Below are 18355 nucleotides of genomic sequence, written 5' to 3'. Positions count from 1 at the left end.
GCATTGCCAAAAAATTTCAAAAAAACAGACAATATAGCAAAAGTAAAATAAATGAATAAACAGAGGGTCTTCAGCATAATCAAATCCTGTAAAGAAAAAAGGTTTAAGGGCATTTTTTTGTCTTCTTGGGCCGTGAGGCTGAACTGAAATAAGACGGTCTGACCTACGAAGGATTTCTTTGATTGGTGTCACCAGCTTGTCCCACCCATACTGCTGTTGCTTAGCAACAGTGCTGCAGTTTGAGGCGACAAGAAAGTGTCAATGCCCTTATGTTTATTAGCAGGAATAACATTAGCAGTTGAAGTGTGATACTCAATCAGTGGATGTCTCGTCCCTCGCCTCTGCCATTACCTCTTTCAAAAATATAGTGCATCTCGGGAGCGCAATGAAGCCTGGGATGGGTTGGCCTGAGAGGGATCCACCCGTAGGATCTTACAGGGATGGAAGAATGCATTTGTTGGTTGGATTTGGAGGAGCCTTGGGACATTCTAGTTGCACTGTTGAGATGCAATAGGTCTTCAAATGCAGCCTTCAAAGGATGCAGGCCCTGAAACAAAGCTAAGGCAAATCATTTCAAAGTAAAACAGGAAACAATTAGTTCAAAGTCCAAACAACGTAAACACTAGTAAGCCTAAATAGAGTTTTAAAAAATCTACAAAGTCATTGTGAAGTCCTTACAAGGGCAGATCCTAACATATTTTTGATAAATCACAGGCATTTATCTGTTAATACGTTTATATAATAGTATTGTATATTAATTATGTACTCATGCAATATGTTTGTTTTATTAATTTGATTAGTTTGGCGTTTGCTGTACATTTTGAAGCATATATCCTCCAAGTCCCATAATGCCTGGCTTGGCAGAGGGAACTCGCGGATGTGGGAATGGCCGAAATCGTGTCACGTGACACATGTGGCGTCTCCCAGCCTCTCTGCCGCTGTTTGGCTTGACATCCTGTTGTTTTGTGTCCCGCAGGCTACATTTAGTGCTGAGTCTCCAACAGGAACGCACTCGCTGTTGCTCTGCTACACTAACACCACGGTACGTTCTCACACACACACACACACACACACACACGCGCGCACACACACACGCACACGCGCACGCGCATACACACTGTGTTGGCTGTAATAACACATGGCTGTGTAAAACACAACGTACTAACAACGTTAGTACTCCGAGCGGTTACAGTCGATGACCTGGGAGCAGAGGACAGACACTCGCACCTACTGACTTTCAACATCTATCTTGGTAAGTTTGAAGCTCGTTCCCACTAACCCGTATATATTCCAGCCAAGTCGAGACGAGTGAAAATTCAGTATTTCAAGTTTAAAAGTCATAGGGCACACCCACATTTCCACATTTTGGTTTTAAAATGCTTTACAGTTGGTATGTTTAAATACCCTTTGTAAATAAGGACATCCTGTCACGACTACAATGCCATACATGGTACAATGCAGACAGATAACAGTAAAAACACATGTGATGTAGCTGAGATAATACCAATATTAAAGACATTAAATCAAGTTATCTGATCAAAAATATTTAAGGATGAAGCATCTCTCTCAAAGTCTTTAACAAAGAATATTCCATTTAATATTTATTTTGCCAGTGTCATGTAGGTATATATCATCATTCCCATCTTGAAGAACAGATTGTTAATATAACTTGATAACATCTGTGGAGCTTCTGATATTACTCTGTTTAAAATTCCTGATTTCATAGTTAATTAGTCACCCAAAAAAGACAGGAGAGAACAGATATAGTAGAAACATTCACTCCTAAAGGATATAATACATCAGAAAATAAATTGAAATCAAAACTGTAAAATATTTATAAAAACACAACAAAAATATGACCCATAAGAACACCATGGGAAAAAACTGTCTGGGAATTGGTAGCATCAAAAAATGTGGTAGATAAAGTAAAAGAAGTTAAGCATCTTTGTCCAGGTTTTAAAGCTGCTTAGTGGCATCATTGCAAATTTTACACTTCAGGAGGTTGGCAGATTCCGGATATGTGCTGTCCTGGATCCTGGGTCAACTGATCTGTATGCTTCTTAGTCTTTTGTGAGAAGGACAGAAATCAAAATGGTTCTTAGCTGAATGAAAGAGAAGAACGATTTACAGGCTGTCACTCTCTATGTTACATGTAGGTGTTTGCATTCTACTGGATAGTTAAGCCTAAGGTAAGCATTCCTAAATCACATTGTGTCCTTACGTCTTGCCACTGGTGAAATACGCAAAAGAGTTGAAGATGGTGTCTCTCTGTCTGTCTCATCTGAGTTAGATATGAAAGTCCCTCAACGTAGACACAGCAGTGAATCTTCGGTTGGCCCTTTATCTATAACCTGACCTTGGGTACTGCTTGGAGAGAGAAGGGAGTATCTGTGGAATTTAGACAGGCACTATTGTCCTGTACAGATATAATGTTCTATACAATATACATAATATATAGTGGCATATACAGTAATGTGTGAGGATGTTCAAAAATTCCTTAACACTGATGACTGACTACTAATTATCTGTAGAATTTCTTCTGTATCTTTGGTAGTAATTCCTACTAACAAAGGTAAAACCTCACAGAAGCAGTTTTTCGGACACAAACAGAGAATGTCTATACATTAGGGTCCAGACTTTCTCCAGGGTTTGTTTTTCACATATGAACAACACAGGAGATTCTATGGTCAGACACATTCATGACAGCAAAGAAATCTCCAGAGTACTCAAGGGTGAGGTGTGGCAGGAAGTAACCTTTACATTCTGCTGCAAAGATCACATGTTCTTGTTTACAGCACATCAACACAATCTGCAGCCCTTATCACCAAAGGTTCCTGAATCTCATCCTTATGTGCAAAGTTGACATCTTTGTCTGTGTCTTCTATGTGTACGGCACCTGTTTTTTACTTCATCAACGTGCCTACTCACTTGCAGTGAATACACTGGAGGGTCTCCTGCTGCACTCTCACATGGCCTCACTCAGACATTATCCAGAGTTTTTAGTAGGGGGCTGGCAGGAGAAACAACAGATGTGTCAGCACCAACTGAGTGGGACATTTGCGTGCTCACATACATCCCCGGATAATTGTAGTAGATTATCTGGAGTTCAGTGAATGTCTGAAAGCACATTCAGTGTTGAGCCTCTTTTACACACAGATCCTGCAATATTGTTGTTAAGAAGACCCCTCATTATACAGCCTTTGCTTGTTTACACTGAACCGAACAATGCTGACTTAATGTGCAATACCCTATTGCCCTTTTGGACAGATCCCCACCCCATTTCTGCCTGAACCTCGTTTGATAAATTGGATATAAAATATCCTTGAACATAACACCGCTGGAGAGGAAACCTTGGGAAATTTGATTTAATCAGTAACAAAAATAGTGTCAAAGGATAATTTATTGAGAGTAGAAAAAAGTCAAAACCTGCTCTTCAGATCACATATTTATCTCCTCTTTCTGTCTCCCCCCTCCTCCCCAGATCTATTATGAATATATTCCTGGAAACAATCCAGGTCCTCCTGCTGTCATTGTGGTACAATGTGGAATCCTTCATCCATCTCTTTGTGCCCCGGAAAAGAAAGAACATAGCTGGTGAGGTGGTGCTGCTTACGGGGGCAGGTAGCGGGATTGGTCGCCTCATGGCTCAGGAGTTTGCGGCTCTTGGCACTGTGCTGGTTTTGTGGGACATTAACCAGGATGGGATGAAGGAAACTGCCCGACTGGCTAAACAGAGTGGAGCCAGCAGAGTACACTACTACCTGTGTGACTGTAGTGACAGGAACGAAGTTTACAGAGTGGCTGACCAGGTAAGCTTACTTAAAGAACTACCAAACTATTAACAACTGCACTTTTCACCATACTTGGCTGACTTTACTCAGCTAGCTGCATCCGCTCAAAACCTGTAGCTGCTGTTGCCAGCTGGCCTAATCAGGTTTGGCCAAATGTGTCCTAAGCCACATTGAAGGACCACAGGCTCAGTGGATGTTCTTTGACCCACCACAGTTTCTCAATTAATCTTCAATTGTTCTACTCTTCTCGCTGGTCATTTGTTGATTTGTTTGTGGCCACCACCCTTTTTTTTCATATTGGTGAAATCTTAAACCATAGCAGAATTGCATTTAGTACATTGATTCACTGAGCCCCTCCTGACTCCTCCCTCTCTTTATCTCCAGCTTGTGCTGACACAGACACACGCTCACACATAGACAACTGACACATCTGTATACTTTGAGAATGAAATTGACGTGACAAATGTGATTATTTCCCTATAGAGCAGGGAAGTGAGATCTTATCACAAGTGGAAACAGAGGATGCAGTCAGGACACCTTTTAATGACCTAGATCTGTCCATTTGTAATCAGATCTCTCAGGGTGTTTGTTCATACCAGGTCTGAACAGGGTCTGTGTCATTTACTGGCCAGATAATGTATTTAATGCTAAAATCTTTGGGTTTAATGACATGTCAATATTGTTGATTACATTAATACAATGTGCTGTAAATTAGAGTTCATCTCTAAAAGTGTTTTATCTCTAAACGTGCTCTGTATTAGTATAGAAGCGATCTACACCACAGAACTGGTAGCTCTCTCCCACTGTCTGAGAGCGGGGGAGGTGCGTAGAAGCAGCTGTGTATGGCTTGCATTGCTATCTCTCTTTCTCTCTCTCTGTTTATTTGCCTGGAGTTGAGATCAAAAGTTTTATTTACAACCATGAAACACAAACAGACTGAGAAACTGATGTTTGTCTCATTAGGGCACCCTGCATTCTGAGTTGTTTTGGTTGGGCTGTCACTATGTGTGGGGCAGGGTTAGGGATGACTGTTGTGTAAATAGACACTCACTAGGCTTAATACATAACTGTGCTGGTGCTGTAACCACTAGACCTGGGTGAGTTGAGTGAGTTAACACCTTAAAACTGCAGCTTCATGAATATGTAAAGTCATAAAACAGTGATTCTCAACTGGTGGGCTGCGACCCAAAAGTGGGTCACGGACCCGTTTTCAGTGGGTTTTTCAAAAGTTTTTTCCTGTATGACAGGAAAAAACTCGGGGGTCGCGAGGAGACTACATGAGAAAGCTCCGAATGCAACTTGCAACCATTGTTTTTTGCATCGAGAGGCCCTGGCAGCAAAGGATACGGTACCAGTGCTTCATGGAACATTAAAAGATGTTGTCCAAGTGGTAAACTACATCAAACGAAGTGCAAAGAACACCCGATGTTTTCAAAAACTGTGCCAAGATCTTGGTAGTGAGCATGTACAGGTGTTTTATCACGCTGGCTTCGAGGGGAAAGGTACTGTCCCGTTTTTATGAACTACGAGCTGAAATCGCAGCCTTTCTTGCCCAGAACAATTCGCCTCTTGCAGACCTGTTTAGCAACAGTGTGTGGCTCGCACACGTTGCTTACCTCGCTGATGTGTTTGAACAATTAAACACATTAAATGTGTCTATGCAGGGGAGGGGGAGCAACATTTTTTAACAATATGACAAAATCGATGCTTTCAAAAAAAAAGATCTCCGTTTGGGCAAGTCATGTTTCTAAAAACCGACTCGACATGTTCCCCAATGCCTGTCATGAGGGACAGCAACTGGACACAGCAGGAAAAAATGTAATGGAGAAAACAATCACGACACATCTGAATAAACCTCTGGAGCGGTTTAAAGACTACTTGCCCGAGAAACAGAGGAATGACGACTGGATACGTGACCCCTTTGGAATCAACATAGAAAGCATCACATTGCCAAGCAACGAAGAGAGTCAGCTGGTGGAGCTGTCATGTGACGGCACGCTGAAAAATAAATTCACGGCGGTAAGCCTCTCCCAGTTCTGGTGCAGCAATGTGATGAGCGAGTATCCTTCCCTTGCCACTCGAGCAGTAAAAATCCTCCTACCATTCAGCATTACCTATCTCTGTGAGTGTGGCTTCTCAGCTCTGGTTCAGCTGAAGACAAAACACAGAAATAGACTGGACATTGAGCATGACCTCAGAGTTGACTTGTCTACTATAACTCCAGACTTTGAGACTCTTGTCAGGAGCAAAAAACATCCCCAGTTCTCCCATTAATTCCTCCAAACTCAGGTCTATGTCAGTGTTACACCTAAGGTTGAAGTGAGTGCTGCTTAATTTTCTTCAAAGCACAATGTTTTTCAGTATTGACCTACTGATAAGGTAATCACAAGAAAAGTTAATTTTGTATACTTGAATTTTTTTGTTTAATTCATTTTGAGTTTGTGGATAAAAGCAGCTACTCAAGACACTGCATTTTTTCCATAGTGCAGTGTTGGTTGTCATAGATTCAGTGAGTGAGTATTCTCAGCTAAAGCTACATAATTTGAGTCTTTTGGAAATTACTTCTCAGTAGTTGGACTTTTTTATTTCATGTTTGTGCATGAAAGCACTGTTGAGTCTGTTTAAAAAAGGCTGAAGTTACTGAATTGTTAAGTATGTTGTATTACCTTGTGTCCTTAAAATGTACTTTTTGGTTTTTAATTAAAATGCAGCTAATTGAGTGTAAAAGGGAATATTTCCCTCTCTAGCATCGGTTGTTGGTTGTTTTGGTTTATCATTAAACTTGTTTTTTTGTGTTGGCATACTGTGCTATTCTGTACTATCTCAGGTTCAAACTGCACCATCTTTTCATTAAATAAATTTGAGAAGTTGAACATTTTCCTCGATTTAGGTCCCGACTTGTCATTAAGGGGTGATGGTGGGTCCAGACGACAGACCAGTTGAGAACCACTGTCATAAAAGACTCGATGACTGTTAAGCTGTAGCTACACCAAAAGCTGTGACATTGTTTTATTAGATAATATCTGCAATCTAACCTGCTAAAGACCCTCTGTGCTGTAATTTGATTTAAAAAGAACAGATGCCTCAAGTATTAAGTTTTCATAAATGGAATGAGGGGGAAACTGCTTTATAAACCACAGCACTGATTCAGCATCTTAAAGAGGAACTTTGCCTATTTTCAACCTGCTTTGTATTTTTACAATATTGATATATGAAGATGAACAATGTTTTATTTCCCACCATGTTGCCCTACACAGAGATATACTGGATCTTTTGTTGCCAAAGTCCATTATATGACGATTTTAATGTCACTGTAAGACTTGCCAGCTCCCTGGCTATGTTAGCACTACAACATGCACTTATGCATATTTGTGTGCAGTCAGATTAATGGGGGCAGTGGAATCAAAACAATTGGAAGACAATAATCCAGTAGATATGGAAGAAAACGATATTGACAGTGTATTAAATAAGCCTGAATACACTGTAGAGCAGTGGTCGCCAACCCGTCGATCGCGATCTACCGGTCGATCTCGCAGTCTTCACTGTCGATCCCCCAACTCTCTGGACTCACTGTCTGTCGTCGCGCCGCAGATCAGCTGTGTGTCGGTTGTCTGTTTTCACACGCGCTGTGTGTCCGCTACTTGCGGACACACCATAAGCTGCAGTACATAAGTACATAAGTACATAAGCTGCAGGTTTATCTCCTGCATTTCCTTCAAGAACAAGTTGGTTCATGTACTAAAGTAAATGTCAGTACTCTACGGTATGAAGATGCGCATCTTTCGGTCTGTCGATAACAAACAAAGCCCCGTTGGAACAAATTAGTGGATTCAGAAGGTGAAACGCTGGAGTGCTTTTACTTTGAAATGGGTTCGGGAAGTGATGTAAATATGTTTTTGTCATAGAGAGATTAACATTGTAGTTCACAGCAGAATAAACAGAGAAGATGATCTTTCAACTGATTTTTAATGTTTATCTGATGAATTTATGTCACAAACAAATGGTTGCAACACTTTCTGTATGCCTTTTCAAAATAAAAGCACTCAAGCGTTTCTGTTGATGGAATCCATTCCCTTGTTTAAAAGCGTTTTTTATTGTGAAATATTTGCTGGAGCGGAAGATGCACGGCTTCATACTGTGTAGTACCGGTATTTATTTGAGTACAATGGACTTCTTTCATACAAGGAAATAATCATATCTGTGGCCATATTCAAATCAAAGCCTATATTTAAACATTGTGCTGCAGTAGCAGCTCCTCTGCAGAACATGTTGTGGAACTGAGAAGCTACATATTTTGCATTGTAAATATGAATTGATATTAATTTGAATATTGTGCATTGAATCGAAAAATTTGCACAACTGCCTTTCTTTGTGTATATTTATTTCGTGTACATTCAGCCTTTAACAGAAATGACCCTCCTAAGTGGGTTTTTTGGAAGATATCAACAAAATCACGACTGTTTGCTGTCCTGGCTCCTAAATGGTGGAATGAGCTCCACATTGACATCAGGACAGAAAGTCTACACATCTTCTGCCGCAAACTAAAAACACACCTCTTCCGACCATACATTGAATAAAAGTTTAAACTAACAATTTAGTAGCACTTAAATGGCACTTACTTATAGCACTTTGTAGTTTGGCTTTTTTTTTGAAGAAATTGTACTTTCTTGATTCTTGTTGTTCTGGGTTTGTTCCTCATGGTTGATGTACTTATTGTAAGTCGCTTTGGATAAAAGTGTCACCTAAATGAAATGTAATGTAATGGTAGATCTCGGCTTAAGTTTGGAATTAAAAAGTGATCTTGGGCTCGCAAAGGCTGGTGACCACTGCTGTAGAGGAACTACGGCATATGGAGGAGAGACTGAAGCGGCACCAGGCCTTGAGGATAGCGGTGCAGAGTTGAGTGGTGCAATTGGTGGTGCCGCTGTGGCGAATATGAATCGATGTAAACAGAAGAGGAGTTGCAGTGAATTTCCATCATCAATGTGTGTTACGTTACATGAAAGAGGAGTAGTGTAGACAAAGCTAAGGATCCGGAGAAGAAATGGGAGAAAACTATCAAAGCCAGGGGAAAATCAGACGTCTGAACATAGATTGAATTCAAAAGAGACACTGCTTTATACATAACACGGCAACCTTACATTGTGAAAATATACATGCTTTTTTATTCCCATTCCAGACTAGTTTAACACATTCACTAATTATACTGTATATGGACAGCTTAGGTTCAATGCAGCTACCACAACAAAGAGCCGATCAGTGCTAACTACTGTAGGTTAAACTCTCATAGCACTGCTGGGTAACAAATACACACACAAAATCAGTTCTTTTTCTTCTTTAACAAACGTAGATTTGATGTTAACATCTGTCCTGAGCATAGGGCTGGGCGATATGGAAAAAAATCTTATGATAATTTTTTTCATATCAGTTGAAATTGATTTATAAATCAAATTACCAGAAAATAACTTTTTTGCACATTTGTGTTTATGTACAGTTTTCTTATGTACAAATGTTTTTTCTTATGCACAAAACAGATTTTACTTGCTTGTACAATCATTCTGTGGCACTGCACTTTACTTATAACATTTCATACAAACCACTACAGTGAAAAGGTGTATATAATATACATACTGTTAAACATGATCTCAATCAACCCTATGGTGGTGCTGTAATCAATCTTTGAAACAAAAAATAGTTCGCAGCCCACACCTTTCACACCATTACTCAGATTGACTTGAAATTTGACACAAGTCCAGCCAATAGTGCTCTACAAAAAAGCCAATGAGATTATATAAGTCCACAATGATGTTTTTTTGTGCTAATTTGCATAAATTGAAAAACAGTGATGTGACATCTTCGTTTTGGTTTTTCATCCTATCAACACCAAATTTGGTACACAGCATTGTGAGACTGAGATACACATTTCTGTTATAAATGAGCAGGATTGGTCAAAAAACATAACTTTTTCGCAAAGGGCGGAGCTTAACAGGACATAACTCATCAACATTTGGTCCAATCATCTTCAAACTTAGGTGATATGTGTGTATCCTGTTAGGAAACATGCGGAGCAAAGCATTTCGAGTTTTGCCCAAAAGGTGTGCTAAAATCTCCCAAAATCTATGGCCGCTAAACCCCACTGAACCAAATTTCACCAAATTTGGTAGGAATGCTTTGGGGGCTACTGCGTACTAAAAGCTGAAGTTCCGAATTGACAAGTGGGCTCGGCCTACCAAACATTTGCAAATTTTTGCAGGATTTCAAGTTATGTAGTTCTAACATAACTTGACGTGGCTCTAACTCTAATCCAGCCACATGATTTGTTCGGCGGGGTGCTGTTCTCATTATCATTGTCTGTTTTCGTGTTTCTGCAAAATATATTTGTTTGGGTAGTTCGCTTCATGTTTGAATTTCATTAAAAGGCCGAATTAAGTTGTGTTTTTCTAATGAGTGTGGATAATCAAGAGGTCAGGTAAAGAGCAGAAGAAGTGAATATGTCTACGGCACATTGTTGCATTTCTTAACCTTTTCTAAACTACCTTTGATAGACAATTTCCAGCCTGCATGACACATATTTCAGAGAGAAACAGTAGCTAGCAGCAGTGATGATGACATGAGTCTATTCAGTTCGCTCCACAGGCAGAGAAATTACCCATATGTGTCCAACACATTGATTGTCAGCACAGATGTACTTCAAAGCACATTAGCATGCAAACATTGCCATGCTGTTTGTCTGCTAAGATCACTGCTGCCCTGACTGTGGTTATTGTTTGAAACAGTGGTGTGTGTGGCAATCCCATGTTCTGCTTCTCTATCAGCTGTTACTGATTAATCTGATCACATGTCAAACACAGAATATTTAATAATCAGCCTGATTACACACAGTAAAAGTGGGACCCTCTGACCTTAAAACAGATGTCTATTCATGCAGTGTCAGTAACCATCCACAGACTTCATAAAATACACAGCTGTGACCAGATTGTCTAAGTTTATAGCTTAGATTTTACTCTGCTCTAACAGTTTACTGAGCTAATTCAATTTATCATAACTAACCGAAGCTTTCCTATATACCAAGGCAAATTCCAGGTAGGTGTAAACCTACTTGGCAATAAATACTTCTGATTCTGATTCTGATTCTGATTCTATGCTCCACGCAGGTAAAGCGAGAGGTGGGGGATGTCAGCATTCTGGTGAATAACGCTGGCATCGTGACAGGAAAGAAGTTCATGGATGCTCCAGATTCCCTGATTGAGAAGACAGTGGAGGTCAACACAATGGCTCACTTCTGGGTCAGTATAACGTAGTAGGGAGAACTGTTAGCTTGAACATCACTCTGCTTATTGTCTGCTTAGCTTTGTATTGAGCTTTTTTTCAGAGTTGTGGGATCAAAAGTTTTCTCATGGAGACTTTACTCTACTGTTGCTTAAATGTAACATTTTCTCTCCTTTGAACTTTCCTATTTATTTTTTGGTGAAAGTATTTTGCATGGAGGCTCAAGTGCAGCATTGAAATAAGATGTTGACATCATTATGAAGCCAAAAAAATTCACATAATGTAGTATTGCATTTACTTTTGCAACCGATATGATTAGAGACACAATCTTACGTTTTATATTAACAATCATTCATCACCATATGTGTAAATTATGTTATGATGATGTCATGAAAGGAATTATCACAATATGAAAAAGTTTGTTTGTCATTTAATCTATTTTTTCACTTTCTTTTACATTGCCAGATAAGGTGTTTTTCCCCAAAAAATTATTTCTCAGAGATTACTTAATGGATCTCGATTTTTAGGGGATTGATATCTATGAGTGTGTACACAATGGTGAAGATCCCCAAAAATATGGATCTAGTAAATACAAATTTGGCTGTATAAGGGGAGTGGGTCTTGGTGGAGTTATGCGCTCTCTGAGTGCCCAGTTATAGTTAATCAAAACAACTTCTGTATGTTCTTTAAGTATATTTAAATGATGCATTTAGAAAATCAGTTGTCCTGAGTTGATGCATAGAATCAAATCCCTGCCTATATTGTGTTTGGTGGTTTATTTGTTGTCCGTCTCTCTGCTCAGACATACAAGGCCTTCCTTCCTGCTATGATTGCCAACAATCACGGACATCTTGTCAGCATTGCCAGTTCTGCCGGGCTTGTAGGAGTCAATGGATTGGCAGGTGTGTGTTTTTTTTTTCTGTTTTCATTCATATCCTTCAATTTTAAGTAGAGTGCCATGAGTTAAACCCCCTCTGTGCAACTGTTTTACGTGATTAGAGCCATGATTAGAACCAGTAGCGCGTATGTTATTTTAGCAATACTCAGCACCAGAAGAAGATGAGTAGCTGCAGCTGAGGGTTTACCGTATTGCTTTGCTAATGCAAATTATTTATGTAACGTATGATTAGTTCACAAGAATGGGATGGACGGGAAACTTGAAATATAAGACCTTTGGCCACTGGCAGCAGGCATAAAAATCTGAAAAAACCCTAAAAGAATACAAATATCTCCGAATGAAAAAGCGGTGTCTGGGTACACAATCTCCCGCTGGAGAAAGTCTGGACCCAATTCCCTGGAGTTCCTCTGGAGGTCATGCAAAAGAACATTGAGCACAATCTAGCACTAGAGGTATTTGTGTATGTAAATAGATGTTTCATTTGCAGTTGTTATGCCTTGTACCTGACTCTTCAAATAAGAAATGGTATTGTACTTGAAGATTTTTTGTTAAATACAAAATAAATAGAAAGTTGATTTATTACTTTCCATATTTATTAAAAAGCTCAAAATCTGAAATGTCTGAAAAGCATTTAGATCCTTTGCTTTTGTCAGGTGCGCCCTGGTACTTTAATTCGCTTTGAGATGTGTCTACAACATGACTGGAGTCCTTCTGTGGTAACTATACTTAACTAATTGGACTTTTAGAAAGACACACACCTGTGTGTGTATATAAGGTCCCACAATTCACATTGTATGTCAGGACAAAAACCAAAACACCTCAGGAGCACAATGGCGTTAATGATTGAATGGAAGAAGTCGCCTCTTCTGAAACTGGATAAGCTGTGTTAAGCCATTTTCAGACACAATCTGTGCAGAATTGAGTTCGGACTTTCTCTGCATTTTGTCTTTCACACACACAATACGCAGCGGGAGATTTTCAGCTCAGACGTGTTCAAAACAGAAACAAATCCTCCGGAAAATTCAGTTGAGGAGTGGTGTAGCAGACAGGGAGGATGTCATGTATTGATTCTTCTGCAGATAATTTTAAGAAGCCACTAAAATTGTGTCCCCTGGTCATTACTTAAGTATGAGGGGGCTGATGAGCTCAGAGTTTAGATGTCCTTTTTTGCAGGATTTTTGTTGGGGCTGATTCAATTTTCTTAATGGATTGATTAAAGATGAACTAAATCTGATCAATGTTCACTCCAGTGTTTATTGTAACCCATTGGGCTTTGGCTGTAGAAAAAACACTTCACTGTGGTCTTTCTATCAGTAGAACGTTTTCTGACTCAATGTTGGGAATGATTTAACCTCTGAGCACCACAGAGTAACCAAAGTACAGGCAGAAGCCTCAATGAAATATTCACAGTGGCCTCATACGTACATACCTCATGTGTTGTTTGTGATCCAATCACAAGCAGACATCTTTAAGTACAGGTGTGAATGCATTAAGATTAGATGTCGATCCGATCACGCTAGACCACATTCGGGGGTGGTCTGGGCCACCTGTCTCCACATTCTTGTGAACAGTGTGAACGCAAATCTGTCCTGGGCCACATATGAAGGACCTCCTACCCAGCTGAGGTCCTTTGAGCCGCTGCAGTTTTATTTTGAATCGAATATATGAGAAGTGAGATTCGATCACAAGTGGTCACAGGAGACGTATTCAGGACGACTTTTAATACCAGGTGTGAACACACGTACTTTACACTGGCCACTTGTGATAGGATCTCTCAGGACCGATGTTAATACAAGGTGTGTACTGGGCCAGTGTCAGTAAGGGATTCAGACACTGTTGATCAGTGTACATAACAGAAATGTTATCTGTCTAAATTAGTGTGATAAACCTTCTCTCTAAAGACCTGCTCTTACGGTTCAAAACTGCTTTTGAACTTTAGCCTTTTCATCATACTGGGTGTGAAGAGAAGTCCAAATCCTGCCCAACCCTTCCTACTGCACTGATACTTACACACACTATACTTAATACTTTCAGATACCGTGATACCATGACAGCTATGGGACACAAATGGTTGTGTGTTGGTCAGATTTGACATGATTTTTCAATCTTCTTCTGTCAAAAATATTTTTATTTGGTATCGCATTGCTTTAATGCTTTATAAATTTGTCAGTCTACAGCTTCCAATTATTTTTATTACCGAGTAATTAGGGGAGTAGGGCCTTGATAGAAGAGATGACCAAGAACCTGATGGTACCTCTGGCTAAGCTCCAGTGGAGCTGCAAGAACTTTCCAGAAGGACAATTATGACTAGCATTTTACTGTTCTGGGTGTTGTGGCAGAGTTGATGGAATTGCCTCCTCAGTGAAAGACACATGAAAACAGCTAAAGAACTCAGATAGTGAGAAACAAGGTTCTCTAGTCTCATGAAAACAAGGTTGACCCCTTTAGCCTGAAGCTGGAGGAAACCACGTACCACTCATTACCTGACCAATACCATCCCAGCATTGAGGCCTGTTGGTGGCTCATAAAGCCGTGGGGTTGTTTTTAGTGTCGGCGAAAAGGATACTGGTCTGGGTTTAGGAAAAGCTGAACTGAGCAAAGTACAGAGAGATTCTTAATGAAATACTTATCCAGAGCAGTCAGCACCTCAGACTGGGCCAAAGGTGAAATACTTATCCAGAGCAGTCAGCACCTCAGACTGGGCCAAAGGTGAAATACTTATCCAGAGCAGTCAGCACCTCAGATTGGGCCAAAGGTTCACCTCTTAACAGGATAAAAACCCAAAGCACCTTGCCAAGATAATGCAGGAGTGGCTCCGGAACAATGCTGTAAATGTCCTTTAGTATGCCCATCAACGGTGCCCTAGACTGTTTTTGTTTTATGGCTTCAAGATTTGTAAAGAGAGAGGAAAAATCCACAAATAACTAATTGAAGTAAAGATTGAAACAGTTATCTTTCAAATTTAGGAAGCAGGGACTGTGGCCTCTGTAGCTGTTAACCTATGTAACTTATTTCCGAACCATTTTTCTTTATTATTGTTGTATTTGACTTCAGGTATGATTTTCACAAACAGACTGGCCAGTACTGCACATCTCAGTGTCCTTTTGAGCCCTGTTCTCATCTAACTGTGCATCAAATAAGTCTATTTCCTAACTCTAGGGTTGTGTTTAGAAGTCAATCTGTTAGCTTTGACTAACTGACAGAAGATTACTCACCTGCTGGAAAATAGTTTCCAAATAATTAATGCAGACTTTCCTGTCAGGTTACTTAACCTGCTAATAGTTGAGTAAGGTCAGTTTGGAATCAGTTTTGGATTACTTATCCAAAACTGTTTTTCCACTGAAAGGCCTCTCCCAGGACATAGACACCTTTGCAGGAACTCCATATGCTATCCAGGATCTAAATTAAATTCCAGGGAAATCTATTTACTCTGGAAAAAAATCTTCTTTCTTTTGGGGGTGGACTTGCAGCACTGAAGATGCCTGATTGGTGGAGTACACTTTGTTCAAGGTCCAGTATGTAAGATTTAGGTGAAAGGGATCTATTGGCAGAAATTGAATATAAAATAATCCTGGTGATGTTTTTACTAGTGTGTACTAAATTGTACGAATTGTTGTTTTCTTTACCCTAGAATGGGCCCTATATTTTAATACTTTATATTTACATCGGTAACGGGTCCTCTCTACGGAGGTCGCCATGTTTTTTACAGTTAACTGGACAAACTAAACACCTTTGAGTTTTTTTGACAACTAGAGGTTTCCACAGGTTCTCTTTCATGTTTGGAAGGGGAAGGTGAGGTGAGGGGTATTCAGCTGCAACATGCAACTTCAACTAGATGTCACTAAATTCTACCCACTGAGCCTTTAATAGTGCTCGTCTCTTTTCCAGTCTTAAATCATTAATTCAATCTGCTAAACAGTAATTCACAATCAATGGCGACATAATTTGAATCTCTTCCATAGAGGTTGCTCTTACAAATTAAAGTAAAACCCTTTTTTTAATATAATGGTTAACACAAAAGGGATTTAAATTTGAAACATTCACAAGGGGTGCTAAGTTTGATTGAACCATATAACTTAAATTGGGTAAACGGGTGAAGAACAAAATATGCCCCAGAGATATTAGAAATAATAGCCTGTTGGCTTGTTCAGCTGAGGTAAATAAAGGCCCTGGCCACACTTCAATACCCACCACAGCCCCCCCCCCCTTCTGTTTAGAAACAACAGTTCTAAGTATAGCCCAGCCAGTAGAACATTGGAAAACTGCTTTGATTGTTGTCTAGCTAATTGTTAATTTAAACCTTCTGTTATGAGTTTTTCCTTTTCTACTGATAACAGGCTTCAAATCTTTTAAATTGTAATTGACTTGCCAAAGCTAGATTGCAATACTTTATGCCTAAAAGTTGATTGTACAGCAAATCGTCACCAAACCTTTTCAACACACATCAAATTTTGTCTCTTTCCTAATTTTAATTTTCTTTCCAATGACTGGTAACTTGGTTGAACATTGTCTTGAGAAAAACTCTCACCAATATTTGTCACAAAGATTACAGTATTTTATCAGCTGTAAGCTTGTTCAGGTCAGATTATACAACATCTGTAGCTGTTTTACAAAATCATTAATGTAAGTAATCATTACTGCTATGTAGTGATGAGCAAATGTGGTAGGTATTCATATGGAATTGAGGTACATGTGAGTGTCCCTTCACTGTATTCTAGTCTCAAAACAAAACTGAACTAAACAAAATGCTGTGTTCTCAGGGATTTTTCAAAAATATATATACACATATAGGCAATTCAGAATCAAAAATATCAAATATCCAAAGCAATTAATAATTTCCTGTCCTGAGCTTTTGATAAGAGCATAACTGACCTTGTCACTTGCTTCTTTCTTTCCCCGTCACCCCTCTGCCTGCAGACTACTGTGCCAGTAAGTTTGCAGCAGTAGGTTTTGCAGAGTCTGTGGGTCTGGAGCTACTGGCGACTGGGATGGATGGCATCAAGACCACCATTGTGTGTCCATACTTCATCAACACTGGAATGTTTGATGGATGTCAAACCAAGTAGGTCTCTCTATGTTACTTGTTTGTGTTATTTTTAGGGCTGTCAAAATTAACACGTTAACATAGGATGATTCATTTGCGGAATGACCCGCTCCATGTACCCATACCCTCCCCCACTCACTCGCTCAGAGCGACACACGCAGTGAGATCAGAGCTCGTTCATGTTAAGCAGCCGGTCAGTGACTTTGTAGAAGAACAGTGAAACACAGAGTTTCTCTGGTCTCAGCTGATCAGTGATCAGCGCCGCTGCGTCCTGATCACTGAGCAGAAGCTGCAGTTGGTTTGTACCGAGCTGGAGTTTCTGTGTCCTCCTCCACTCTGCTCTCACTTGAACTAATAAACACTCGTCACTAGTTATCAGGACCTGATCAGCACATGAAGTAACTTAGTGTTTGTTTGATTCGCTCCAGAGTTTATGACGCTGCATTTAAACACCATGAAAATGACTCGTCATCATTTTGTGCTCAGTACAACACGAGACGCTCACAGTCAGGACTCAGTGTTAAAGTGAGCGGAGCGACACGCAGACATGATCCGACACCATCGATTCATAACAGGGCGGCTGTGGCTGAGGGGTAGAGCGGTCGTCCTCCAACCTGAAGGTCGGCAGTTCGATCCCCAGTCTTCCCCATCTGCATGCCGAAGTGTCCTTGGGCAAGATGCTGAACCCCAAATTGCCCCTCATAGAACAAAAAAAGTGCTGCTAATAGATGCACTGTATGAATGTGTGTGTGAATGGGTGAATGTAAAACTGTACTGTAAAGAGCTTTGAGTGGTCATCAAGACTAGAAAAGCATTATATAAATACAAAACCATTTACCATCAGCCCAATATGAACGTGAACTAGTTCATTTTCATCTACATGAACTGAACTTGGAACTCGTTCTTTTGAAGTGTGAACTGGCTCAACACTGCTTCTGCAGATGGGCTCAGATTCAGATTTCACATTCACATTTAATTGTGTAAAGGTTGCTTGTTTGATTTAAAAAAGAAAAGAAAATTTTTTATTCAACCATACTATATTTGCTAGGCTAAGATGCCCCAATTGTTTAGGATAAAGGTTATCTTTGAGTTTGATAAAAAAAAAATGTTCTAAATAACATCATCCTATGTTTGCTCAGAAGCAAAGCAAAGAGACAGCCACATTTAATTATGGTGTGGTATGTTTTAGTTTTATTTAATTTAATTTTTCAATCTTAATAACTCTATCATTTGGTCTTGTCATCAATAAAAAAACAAATGTTAAATGTATATATCCGCCTTCTGTCATTTATCTTTCTGTTCCCACAACAATATACATAGAAAATGGGGATTTATCAGGCATTTAGAAATGGG

The 18355-nt window shown here is 39.7% G+C and overlaps 1 protein-coding gene across 2 annotated transcripts in view; it reads left to right on the top strand.

Moving 5' to 3' along the window:
- Positions 1-895: 895 nt before the first annotated feature.
- Positions 896-18355, top strand: part of LOC118117767 (epidermal retinol dehydrogenase 2) — a 55810-nt gene continuing 38350 nt past the window's right edge. Inside the window, exons 1-5 of one of the 2 annotated variants that reach the window (XM_035170306.2) lie at positions 896-1042; positions 3482-3809; positions 10946-11077; positions 11863-11962; positions 16876-17020. In XM_035170306.2, coding sequence (XP_035026197.1) covers positions 912-1042; positions 3482-3809; positions 10946-11077; positions 11863-11962; positions 16876-17020 — 836 coding nt within the window. In that variant the 5' untranslated portion in view covers positions 896-911. Of the gene's footprint in view, positions 1043-1068; positions 1253-3481; positions 3810-10945; positions 11078-11862; positions 11963-16875; positions 17021-18355 lie in introns of those variants that run through there. The other variant, XM_035170307.2, reaches the window with a different exon arrangement.

The sequence above is a fragment of the Hippoglossus stenolepis genome, chromosome 11 (assembly GCF_022539355.2).
Source record: "Hippoglossus stenolepis isolate QCI-W04-F060 chromosome 11, HSTE1.2, whole genome shotgun sequence".
Lineage (NCBI taxonomy): Eukaryota > Metazoa > Chordata > Actinopteri > Pleuronectiformes > Pleuronectidae > Hippoglossus > Hippoglossus stenolepis.
The sequence above is the reverse complement of the archived record's forward strand: the minus strand, read 5'-3'. Positions and strand labels throughout refer to the sequence as shown.